We start from the raw sequence: 12,689 nt of genomic DNA, 5'->3' as shown, positions 1-12,689 counted from the left end.
AAGAACCCATGCTTGTGAACATCCATGTGGTATGCTAAGCTATGATGTTACTATGATGCGGTACTGCTAAGCCGGTGGTACATAGGGTCGACACTTAAATCGACAGTGTCTAGGTCAACCACTGTTGGTCGACAGTAACTAAGTCGACACCTAAAATAGGTCGACACATGCATTAGGTAGACAAGTTTTTATTTTATTTTTTGGTGTCGTTTTCTTTGTAGAGTGACCGGGAACCCCAATTAGTGCACCATGTCCCCTCGCCATGCTTCTGGCAAGGAGCCTCGCTCCACTACCACTGTGCTTGGCACAGGTTACCGTTACCAATTGTAGTCCACGTGGATCGTAAAGTATGAAAAAGTTCAAAAAAAGAAAAAAAGACAAATTGTGAAAAACTCATGTCGACCTAGAACATGTCAACCTAATACATGCCGACCAATAGTGGTCGACCTAATGCATGTCGACCTAAGTGTGGTCGACCTAGAGACCGGATACCGCTAAGCCATAGGTATCCACACACTGACGGAAGCATCTATACAAGCGCTGTCTCTAGCGGCTTCATTGGAAGCGCTAACCGGAGCTCCTTCTATCCGCTTGCCAGGACTGAGATTGCGCTATCTCCAGCGGCTACATTGTAAAGTGGCAATCTGGAGCATTACATACCCGCCCGCCAGGACAGAAACTGATATCTGCACCGTTAATAGTGCCGGCGGTGGGCGCTTTTGCTGAAAGCTGCAAGGACGTATCTCTCTGGGTGTCTGCATCGTATCACTGGACATTCCCGCAGGTTCGGGTAATTATTACACAGCAGCATTCCTCTGCACTGGGACGCCAGTAGCAGGAGGACCTGAGAGACTTTCCATATAAGTTTGTCAGCATATGTTACAGTTTGACACATTTTGATGTAACAGATTGGACGGGTCTGTTTAGTGTCATATGAGCTACACTGTTGCTATTAATTCTACAGCGCCAGAGGATATTTATTGCTTCCTATTAGAGTGTGTGGAATATATCAATTGATTCCTTGATTCCTACAGTTTAAGTGTATTATTTTGTTATTAATTGAACGAAAAATATATTTTAAATTAAAAGCAGATTCTATGTTTACTAATAGCAGTGTTGAGTAAAAGCATACACTAATCACATTAAAATATATATTTACATAATACATGAAGCGCACCACTCTTCCCTTTTTCTTTGTTTCAGTTTGTTTGAGGATCTAGCTAATCCTTTAAGTGTGTGCAGCTGATGTCTAATTAAATATCATTAGCCAAATTGCGCCGGGAGTTGGGGTGAGATTCACCTCTAATTGTTTGTGTTCAAGTTTCTGCATTATCCTGTCTGCCTCAGGGCTGAGTAGTTGATATAAGGGTCCATTGCAGTATTATAGTATAATTCTCCGCATTGTGAGTGGCTGTGTGCCTTTTTCTGCTGTCTGGTTTTACTTTCAGTGTATCTCAAATATCTATCACGGTTATTTCATACCATGGGCTTTGGTGCTGTTTGGGTTATAACTCACAGGGTGGGAGGCCGACTTCTGCACTTCGCTCAGGTTTGGCACATGACCTCTTCAGATGCTTGGGTGCTAGAAGTTGTTTCTCACTGGTACGCCATCTCATTCAAGGGACATCCCCCTCACCAATATTTCACCACGGGTCTACTATTGAACCCGGTAAAGGCGCAAATCTTACAAACTGTGGTCAGTTCTTTCCTACACTTGGGAGTGATTGTGCCGGTTCCACAGTCCCAAAGGGGACATGGTTACTACTCGACTCTGTTCCTGATTCCGAAATCCAACGGATTGCACCGGCCTATTCTCAACCTTAAATCTTTGAACAAATTTGTGAGAGTATCAAAGTTTCTCATGGAAACTTTGCATTCAATAGTGCTGGCCATGGAGCCTGGGGACTACATGATTTTCCTGGATATACAGGATGCATATCTGCATGTTCCTATTGCCACTTAGCATTAGCGGTTCCTGCCCTTTGTTATTGACAACCTACATTACCAATTCCAGGCGATGCCGTTTGGACTGGCTATGGCTCCTCGCATCTTTAAAAAAGTCATGGCCATTATGATGGCTCATCTCCGTCACCAGGGGGAACGAATTTTCCCCTACCTAGACGACTTGCTAATTCTGGCAAATTAACGCAAAGTTCTCCTCAGTCATCTCCAACTGATGGTGGCCTTCCTACAAGCCCACAGCTGGCTAATAAATTGGACAAAGTCTTTACTGGTTTCGTCCCAAAGCATGGTACACCTGGGGGCACTTCTGGATACTCACAGTCAATGACTGTATCTGTCACCAGACAAAGTCCTGAAAATGCAGGATAAGATAATAAGAATTTACTTACCGATAATTCTATTTCTCATAGTCCGTAGTGGATGCTGGGACTTCCGTAAGGACCATGGGGAATAGCGGCTCCGCAGGAGACTGGGCACAAAAAGTAAAAGCTTTAGACTAGCTGGTGTGCACTGGCTCCTCCCCCTATGACCCTCCTCCAAGCCTCAGTTAGGATACTGTGCCCGGACGAGCGTACATAATAAGGAAGGATTTTGAATCCCGGGTAAGACTCATACCAGCCACACCAATCACACTGTACAACCTGTGATCTGAACCCAGTTAACAGTATGATAAACGTAGGAGCCTCTGAAAAGATGGCTCACAACAATAAACAACCCGATTTTTTGTAACAATAACTATATACAAGTATTGCAGACAATCCGCACTTGGGATGGGCGCCCAGCATCCACTACGGACTATGAGAAATAGAATTATCGGTAAGTAAATTCTTATTTTCTCTGACGTCCTAGTGGATGCTGGGACTTCCGTAAGGACCATGGGGATTATACCAAAGCTCCCAAACGGGCAGGAGAGTGCGGATGACTCTGCAGCACCGCATGAGAGAACTCCAGGTCCTCCTCAGCCAGGGTATCGAATTTGTAAAATTTTGCAAACGTGTTTGCCCCTGACCAAGTAGCTGCTCGGCAAAGTTGTAAAGCCGAGACCCCTCGGGCAGCCGCCCAAGATGAGCCCACTTTTCTTGTGGAATGGGCTTTAACAGATTTTGGCTGTGGCAGTCCTGCCACAGAATGTGCAAGCTGAATTGTACTACAAATCCAACGAGCAATCGTCTGCTTAGAAGCAGGAGCACCCAGCTTGTTGGGTGCATACAGGATAAACAGCGAGTCAGATTTTCTGACTCCAGCCGTCCTGGAAACATATATTTTCAGGGCCCTGACTACGTCCAACAACTTGGAGTCCTCCAAGTCCCTAGTAGCCGCAGGCACCACAATAGGTTGGTTCATGTGAAACGCTGAAACCACCTTAGGGAGAAATTGAGGACGAGTCCTCAATTCTGCCCTGTCTGAATGAAAAATTAGGTAAGGGCTTTTATATGACAAAGCCGCCATTTCTGAGACACGCCTGGCTGACGCCAGAGCTAACAGCATGACCACCTTCCATGTGAGATATTTTAATTCCACAGTGGTGAGTGGTTCAAACCAATGTGATTTTAGGAACCCTAAAACTACATTGAGATCCCAAGGTGCCACTGGTGGCACAAAAGGAGGTTGTATATGCAGTACCCCCTTGACAAACGTCTGAACTTCAGGCAATGAAGCCAGTTCTTTCTGGAAGAAGATCGACAGGGCCGAAATTTGAACCTTAATGGATCCTAATTTTAGGCCCATAGACAGTCCTGCTTGCAGGAAATGCAGGAAACGACCCAGTTGAAATTCCTCTGTGGGGGCCTTCTTAGCCTCACACCAGGAAACATATTTTCGCCAAATGCGGTGATAATGTTTCGCAGTTACATCCTTCCTGGCTTTGATCAGGGTAGGGATGACTTCATCTGGAATGCCTTTTTCCATCAGGATCCGGTGTTCAACCGCCATGCCGTCAAACGCAGCCGCGGTAAGTCTTGGAACAGACAAGGTCCCTGCTGGAGCAGGTCCTTTCTTAGAGGTAGAGGCCACGGGTCCTCCGTGAGCATCTCTTGCAGTTCCGGGTACCAAGTTCTTCTTGGCCAATCCGGAGCCACGAGTATAGTCTTCACTCCTCTCCTTCTTATGATTCTCAGTACTTTTGGAATGAGAGGCAGAGGAGGGAACACATACACCGACTGGTACACCCACGGTGTTACCAGAGCGTCCACCGCTATTGCCTGAGGGTCCCTTGACCTGGCGCAATAACTGTCCAGTTTTTTGTTGAGACGGGACGCCATCATGTCCACCTTTGGTTTTTTCCAACGGTTTACAATCACTTGAAAGACTTCTGGGTGAAGTCCCCACTCCCCCGGGTGGAGGTCGTGTCTGCTGAGGAAGTCTGCTTCCCAGTTGTCCACTCCCGGAATGAACACTGCTGACAGTGCCACCACATGATTTTCCGCCCAGCGAAGAATCCTTGCAGCTTCTGCCATTGCCCTCCTGCTGAAGACAGGAAAACACCAAAGAAGCCAATTGCGCAAACACCACAAGTGCAGCCCAGGTCAACTCAAAATGGCTCACCACACCATAACCAATGCATACAATAGAAAAAGAGAGAGACCCTGTGGCGCAGATATGGTATAAAATACAATACAGTCCCTTTAAATTTCCCTTGCTGGGGATAGAAGATTTCTTCCAAGAATGTCGTCCTTCTCTCCAGGGGTTCACTCCAAGTATTAGCCTCAAAATAGGAGGAAAATATTCTTAGTGTAACACTGTGGGGTCTGGGTGGAATACACTTTAAGATATATGATGTTGCACTCACATTTTATAATAATTAAATATGCCCATCATCCTCCATATGTCTGTTTCTCCTTCTCCGCCAAATGTGTGGCTCAAATAAAGAGAAATATTTAGTGCAACACTGTTGGTTAAAAACTAAAACTGAATTTATTACAGAATTGCACTCACATTAAATAAAACATAACAAAGCATATAGAACCTCCTCAATAGGGTAAGATGATTCTCACGACAGATAGATTCGAAACCAGCCGGTCCAACCGTCAAAGGAAGATATCACCGTTCCCAAGATGTTTCCAGAGGTAAGTCCAAAAGTCCAGAGTCCAAAGAAATCCACCTGCTTTACGCGTTTCGGACTTAGAAGTCCTTCATCAGAAGCATGGTGGAGTACAAACTGAATGGGTTTTTATACCCACAAACATTATGAAGACCACCCCCACCCCACCTGAGAATGGGCGCCCAGATTCAAACCAGCCAATGAAAGAAGCAAAACGGAGCCGTACTTCACATTACATCACTTCCGGTTTCCGGATGGATGCGTTCCACCGTGTTCCATACATATGTACGCGTGCCGTCCGCTCGCTTCCGGTATTACCCGGAAGTTGTATTTGCGTTCCACCGCGTTCCAATGCGGTGCTTCTTAGAGCTTCCTCCTTTACTTTAATTCGAAAGCATAGCGGTGACAGTTACCATGGTCACGTAGTTGACATTTACTGGCGGCTCAGACTCTCATGGGGTGAAAGTGGTCAATGATGATACATAATCTATAAAATATACCAAAAAACATAATTAGTTATACAATAGGGGAAACTATAGGAAATGCTTGAGCTCAAAATCCCCATTCAAACCTCTGGGGACCAAAGATTTTAATACGTAAATCCACTTCATTTCAGCTTTGGAAAGCCTAAGATCCACATCCCTTGTTTTCCAATTATGTTGGACTATTTGAATGCCCCAAAAGGATTTAACATGACACTCATTTGATTGATGTTTTTCTTTAAAATGGGCCGATAGTGTATGTAACTCTAAGCCCTTTTTGATATTATATATGTGCTCTGCCATCCTGGTTTTTAGATTTCTAGTTGTTTTACCAACATAAATTAAATTGCAGGTACATTGTATAACATAAATAACATTCTTAGAATTGCATGTTATAAAATCCCTTATGGGATAGGTTTTACCATTAACTGCAAATTCTTTTATTTTAGAGGGGTTGTTTTTCGCAGTCGTCCTGCACATTAGACAGGATCCACATCGATGAAAGCCTTGTATTCTAAGGCTACTGCGTTTCACTTCATCAATGCTACTGCGTACCAATTTATTTTTTAAATTTGGTGCTTTCCTATATATGAAGGAAGGTTTACATGGGAGCTCCTTTCCAATTACAGGATCCTTAAGAAGTAAAGACCAATTTCTCTTAATGCATTTTTCTATTTCTTTAGAATTAGAACTGTATCTACTAATAAATGCCCATGTATAGCTGTTGTCATTCAATACTTTTGGTTTATCCTTTAGTAGATCAGTTCTTTCTATTTTATCAATGCGATCTTCTGCCTTGTTGAGTTCCTCTAAAGTATACCCCTTTTCCAAAAAGCGTCCCTTGGTTTCTTTTATAAGCTCTTTACAGATCTCCGGTTCTGAGCAGTTTCTCTTAATACGACTATACTGCCCAAAAGGGATGCCACTAAGCCAATTATCATGGTGCTGACTGTCCCTATAAATATAACTATTACAGTCAGTGGGCTTACGGTAGTTCTTTGTTTGGACTTTACCATTTGTTGTATATATCAACAAATCCAAAAAGACTATTTCCCTTGTACTTATTTGAAAGGTAAGAGAAATATTAAAATCATTAATATTTAAAGAATTACAAAAAGTCTGAAGGTCCTTTTCTGTTCCATTCCAGACGAAAAATATATCGTCTATGAATCTTTGCCAGGATACCAGGCCCGTCCCCAGGACGCCATCATGCCAAACTGACAGCTCCTCCCAGTAAGACATGAAAAGATTGGCGTAACTGGGGGCGAACCTGGTACCCATGGCGGTCCCAACAGACTGTACATAATAAGAGCCATCAAAAAAGAAATAGTTGTTTTTCAAAATAAATTCTATTCCTTCCAGAATAAATGCTGAAGTTTTCTCAAAAACATTATTAAGATTAAGGAAAAAAGAAACCGACTCCAGCCCTTTTTTACAATCTATAACCGTATATAAAGTGCTAACATCTGCACTACATAAGATGAACTTTTCATCCCATACCATATCATTCATCTTATTTAAAATATCCTTAGTATCTTTAAGGTATGCCCGAGTATGTTTAACTAACGGTTGCAAATGGCTGTCAATAACCGCTGAAAGATTGCTAGTAGCACTATTAATCCCAGCAATTATAGGTCTACCTGGGGGATGTATCGGATTTTTATGTAATTTGGGTAAAACATATATGGTGGGGGTATTAGGAGTTTTGATATTAATAAATTCATATTCTTTCTGAGTTATGACTCCATTTTCTACCGCAGTTTGGGTAAAATCCATAAGTCCCTTTAATACTTTATCTGTAGGGTCACTTTTTAATCTTTTATATGTTTCCCCATTATTTAGTTGTTTATATATTTCTGCCATATATGCTTCTTTGTCCATTAATACAATGCTCCCCCCCTTATCTGCAGGTTTTATTATTAAATTTTTATCCTCCTGAAGATCTTTTAGTGCAGCATATTCTTTCATAGTTAAATTACATCTAGATTGTTTTTTTGGAGCTGTAGTAATTAAATCTAATTCCTCACTTACGATCTTATTGAAACAATCTATAAAGGTCCCTTTACAGAAGGTGGGATAAAAGGTGGATCTATTTTTATGTTGAGGTCTAGATGAACCTTCCAGAGGCCCTTCTGGCTGTTCTACACCTTCCCCTTTACCTATAAAAAACTTTTTCACCGTCAATTTCCGGATATATCTTTGTAAATCAATATACGTGTCAAAGGGGTCAGCTTTTGTACTTGGTGCATATTTCAGCCCTTTCATTAAGACATTTTCCTCCTCTTTAGTCAATTCCCTTTTACTTAAATTAAAAATTTTCATTTTGTCAACTTTTTCTACCTCCTTAGGCAATTCACTAACTGTTGATTTGCCAGGTTTTTTAGGTTTAGAACATCCTCCTCTCTTTCCTCTTTTTGTTTTTGTTAGAACCTTCTTCTGTTTCTGTGATCCCTCTCTAAAAAAGGTGTGGTATTTTCAGATACATGCCAATCTTCACGTAGAGGTAAAAATCTATTCTCAGTGGAGATTGGCCTGTTCTGTGGTCTATCATGTCTATACCTTGATGAATAATTCCGACTCTCATTCCATCCTTCATTTTCATTTCCATGTGTTCTCCATGACTCTCTATTGTACGAACTCCTATGATCCCTGAAATTAGACCTATTCCTTTGTTGTTGTTGTTTCTGCCTTTGATGTAATGGGGCTTTATATTCCCTGGGATTAACTTCTAGTTTCCTTTGAGAGAGAATTCTCTTCCTTATATTAGGGGTATTTTGCTTGGGTGTGTCGACATTTACCTCCTCCATTTGAATAATGGGTGGTTTATTTAGCTGTTTTAAATCTCTATTAAATTTTCGAATTTTCCTTTCTTTCAATTCTCGAGTTTCTTTATTTATTTTTCTCATTATCTCCTCCTCAGATGATTTAAAGTCCTTCTGATCTTTAAAAGGACCAATTAGAATGAAAAGATTATTGATTTCCTCATTTAAAGATTTCAATAATTTCTTTCGTTCTCTGAGAATGAGATCAATCAATTTATGGGAGCATTGGTCAAGCATAGCTTGCCACTCATTGGAGAAAGTCTCATCAACCCCATTAAGGGATGGTGGTTTTATAATTTGAAGACCTTTTGGTATTAAATTTTCAGTTTGATATTTATCTAATGTTATGACTTCCCACCATACTCTATTTTCCCTTAACATGGTAGTTTCCAATTTTTTACTCAGACTGTAGAGATCTTCATTACTACATTCTTCCTCTATATTAGAGGTTTCAAAAATATTCTTAACAGATTCATTTCGACAATCCCGAAATGCAAACATGTTTGCTGCAGTACTTGATTGGTGATAGTGACAGATAACACGGAAGACAGGAAAACACCAAAGAAGCCAATTGCGCAAACACCACAAGTGCAGCCCAGGTCAACTCAAAATGGCTCACCACACCATAACCAATGCATACAATAGAAAAAGAGAGAGACCCTGTGGCGCAGATATGGTATAAAATACAATACAGTCCCTTTAAATTTCCCTTGCTGGGGATAGAAGATTTCTTCCAAGAATGTCGTCCTTCTCTCCAGGGGTTCACTCCAAGTATTAGCCTCAAAATAGGAGGAAAATATTCTTAGTGTAACACTGTGGGGTCTGGGTGGAATACACTTTAAGATATATGATGTTGCACTCACATTTTATAATAATTAAATATGCCCATCATCCTCCATATGTCTGTTTCTCCTTCTCCGCCAAATGTGTGGCTCAAATAAAGAGAAATATTTAGTGCAACACTGTTGGTTAAAAACTAAAACTGAATTTATTACAGAATTGCACTCACATTAAATAAAACATAACAAAGCATATAGAACCTCCTCAATAGGGTAAGATGATTCTCACGACAGATAGATTCGGAACCAGCCGGTCCAACCGTCAAAGGAAGATATCACCGTTCCCAAGATGTTTCCAGAGGTAAGTCCAAAAGTCCAGAGTCCAAAGAAATCCACCTGCTTTACGCGTTTCGGACTTAGAAGTCCTTCATCAGAAGCATGGTGGAGTACAAACTGAATGGGTTTTTATACCCACAAACATTATGAAGACCACCCCCACCCCACCTGAGAATGGGCGCCCAGATTCAAACCAGCCAATGAAAGAAGCAAAACGGAGCCGTACTTCACATTACATCACTTCCGGTTTCCGGATGGATGCGTTCCACCGTGTTCCATACATATGTACGCGTGCCGTCCGCTCGCTTCCGGTATTACCCGGAAGTTGTATTTGCGTTCCACCGCGTTCCAATGCGGCGCTTCTTAGAGCTTCCTCCTTTACTTTAATTCGAAAGCATAGCGGTGACAGTTACCATGGTCACGTAGTTGACATTTACTGGCGGCTCAGACTCTCATGGGGTGAAAGTGGTCAATGATGATACATAATCTATAAAATATACCAAAAAACATAATTAGTTATACAATAGGGGAAACTATAGGAAATGCTTGAGCTCAAAATCCCCATTCAAACCTCTGGGGACCAAAGATTTTAATACGTAAATCCGGAAATGCAGGAAACGACCCAGTTGAAATTCCTCTGTGGGGGCCTTCTTAGCCTCACACCAGGAAACATATTTTCGCCAAATGCGGTGATAATGTTTCGCAGTTACATCCTTCCTGGCTTTGATCAGGGTAGGGATGACTTCATCTGGAATGCCTTTTTCCATCAGGATCCGGTGTTCAACCGCCATGCCGTCAAACGCAGCCGCGGTAAGTCTTGGAACAGACAAGGTCCCTGCTGGAGCAGGTCCTTTCTTAGAGGTAGAGGCCACGGGTCCTCCGTGAGCATCTCTTGCAGTTCCGGGTACCAAGTTCTTCTTGGCCAATCCGGAGCCACGAGTATAGTCTTCACTCCTCTCCTTCTTATGATTCTCAGTACTTTTGGAATGAGAGGCAGAGGAGGGAACACATACACCGACTGGTACACCCACGGTGTTACCAGAGCGTCCACCGCTATTGCCTGAGGGTCCCTTGACCTGGCGCAATAACTGTCCAGTTTTTTGTTGAGACGGGACGCCATCATGTCCACCTTTGGTTTTTCCCAACGGTTTACAATCACTTGAAAGACTTCTGGGTGAAGTCCCCACTCCCCCGGGTGGAGGTCGTGTCTGCTGAGGAAGTCTGCTTCCCAGTTGTCCACTCCCGGAATGAACACTGCTGACAGTGCCACCACATGATTTTCCGCCCAGCGAAGAATCCTTGCAGCTTCTGCCATTGCCCTCCTGCTTCTTGTGCCGCCCTGTCTGTTGACGTGGGCGACTGCCGTGATGTTGTCCGATTGAATCAATACCGACTGACCCTGAAGCAGAGGCCTTGCTTGACTTAGGGCATTGTAAATGGCCCTTAGTTCCAGGATATTTATGTGAAGAGACGTTTCCATGCTTGACCACAAGCCCTGGAAATTTTTTCCCTGTGTGACTGCTCCCCAGCCTCTCAGGCTGGCATCGGTATCCTGAATGCCGAATCTGCGGCCCTCTAGAAGATGAGCACTCTGTAACCACCACAGGAGAGACACCCTTGTCCTTGGAGATAGGGTTCTCCGCTGATGCATCTGAAGATGCGATCCGGACCATTTGTCCAGCAGATCCCACTGAAAAGTTCTTGCATGGAATCTTCCGAATGGAATCGCTTCGTAAGAAGCCACCATTTTTCCCAGGACTCTCGTGCATTGATGCACTGACACTTGGCCTGGTTTTAGGAGTTTCCTGACTAGCTCGGATAACTCCCTGGCCTTCTCCTCCGGGAGAAACACCTTTTTCTGGACTGTGTCCAGAATCATCCCCAGGAACAGTAGACGTGTTGTTGGAATCAGCTGTGATTTTGGGATATTTAGGATCCACCCGTGCTGACGTAGCACTACCTGAGATAGTGCTACTCCGACCTCTAACTGTTCCCTGGACCTTGCCCTTATCAGGAGATCGTCCAAGTAAGGGATAATTAAGATGCCTTTTCTTCGAAGAAGAATCATCATTTCGGCCATTACCTTGGTAAAGACCCGTGGTGCCGTGGACCATCCAAACGGCAGCGTCTGAAACTGATAATGACAGTTTTGTACCACAAACCTGAGGTACCCTTGGTGAGAAGGGTAGATTGGGACATGGAGATAAGCATCTTTGATGTCCAGAGACACCATATAGTGCCCTTCTTCCAGGTTCGCTATCACTGCTCTGAGTGACTCCATCTTGAATTTGAACCTTTTTATGTAAGTGTTCAAGGATTTTAGATTTAAAATTGGTCTCACCGAGCCGTCCGGCTTCGGTACCACAAACAGCGTGGAATAATACCCCTTTCCCTGTTGTAGGAGGGGTACCTTGATTATCACCTGCTGGGAATACAGCTTGTGAATAGCTTCCACTACCGCCTCCCTGTCGGAGGGAGACGTTGGTAGAGCAGACTTCAGGAACCGGCGAGGGGGAGATGTCTCGAATTCCAATTTGTACCCCTGTGATACTACCTGCAGGATCCAGGGGTCCACTTGCGAGTGAGCCCACTGCGCGCTGAAATTCTTGAGACGGCCCCCCACCGTGCCTGAGTCCGCTTGTAAGGCCCCAGCGTCATGCTGAAGACTTGGCAGACGCGGGGGAGGGCTTCTGCTCCTGGGAAGAGGCTGCCTGGTGCAGTCTTTTTCCCCTTCCTCTGCCCCGGGCAGAAATGAGTGGCCTTTTGCCCTTATGGGAACGAAAGGACTGAGTTTGAAAAGACGGTGTCTTTTTCTGCTGAGAGGTGACCTGGGGTAAAAAGGTGTATTTTCCAGCTGTTGCTGTGGCCACCAGGTCCGATAGACCGACCCCAAATAACTCCTCCCCTTTATACGGCAATACTTCCATATGTCGTTTGGAATCCGCATCACCTGACCACTGTCGCGTCCATAACGCTCTTCTGGCAGAAATGGACATCGCACTCACTCTAGATGCCAGGGTGCAAATATCCCTCTGTGCATCTCGCATATATAGTAATGCATCCTTTAAATGCTCTATAGTTAATAATATACTGTCCCTATCCAGGGTATCAATATTTTCAGTCAGGGAATCCGACCAAGCCACTCCAGCACTGCACATCCAGGCTGAGGCGATTGCTGGTCGCAGTATAACACCAGTATGTGTGTATATACCTTTTAGGATATTTTCCAGCCTTCTATCAGCTGGTTCCTTAAGGGCGGCCGTATCGG

General features: G+C 43.6%; 1 protein-coding gene across 4 annotated transcripts in view; it reads right to left on the bottom strand.

Annotated features, from left to right (window-relative positions):
* Positions 1–12,689, bottom strand: part of CLCC1 (chloride channel CLIC like 1) — a 251,622-nt gene that overhangs the window by 18,708 nt on the left and 220,225 nt on the right. Inside the window, exon 12 of one of the 4 annotated variants that reach the window (XM_063940152.1) lies at positions 9,272–9,908. The exons of the other annotated variants lie outside the window; for them this stretch is intronic. Within the exon in view, the coding sequence (XP_063796222.1) occupies positions 9,891–9,908 (18 nt within the window). The 3' untranslated portion in view covers positions 9,272–9,890. Of the gene's footprint in view, positions 1–9,271; positions 9,909–12,689 lie in introns of those variants that run through there. 4 annotated transcript variants of the gene reach the window in all.

The sequence above is a fragment of the Pseudophryne corroboree genome, chromosome 9 (assembly GCF_028390025.1).
Source record: "Pseudophryne corroboree isolate aPseCor3 chromosome 9, aPseCor3.hap2, whole genome shotgun sequence".
Taxonomy (NCBI): Eukaryota; Metazoa; Chordata; class Amphibia; order Anura; family Myobatrachidae; genus Pseudophryne; species Pseudophryne corroboree.
This window is presented reverse-complemented; position numbering and strand designations above follow the sequence as displayed.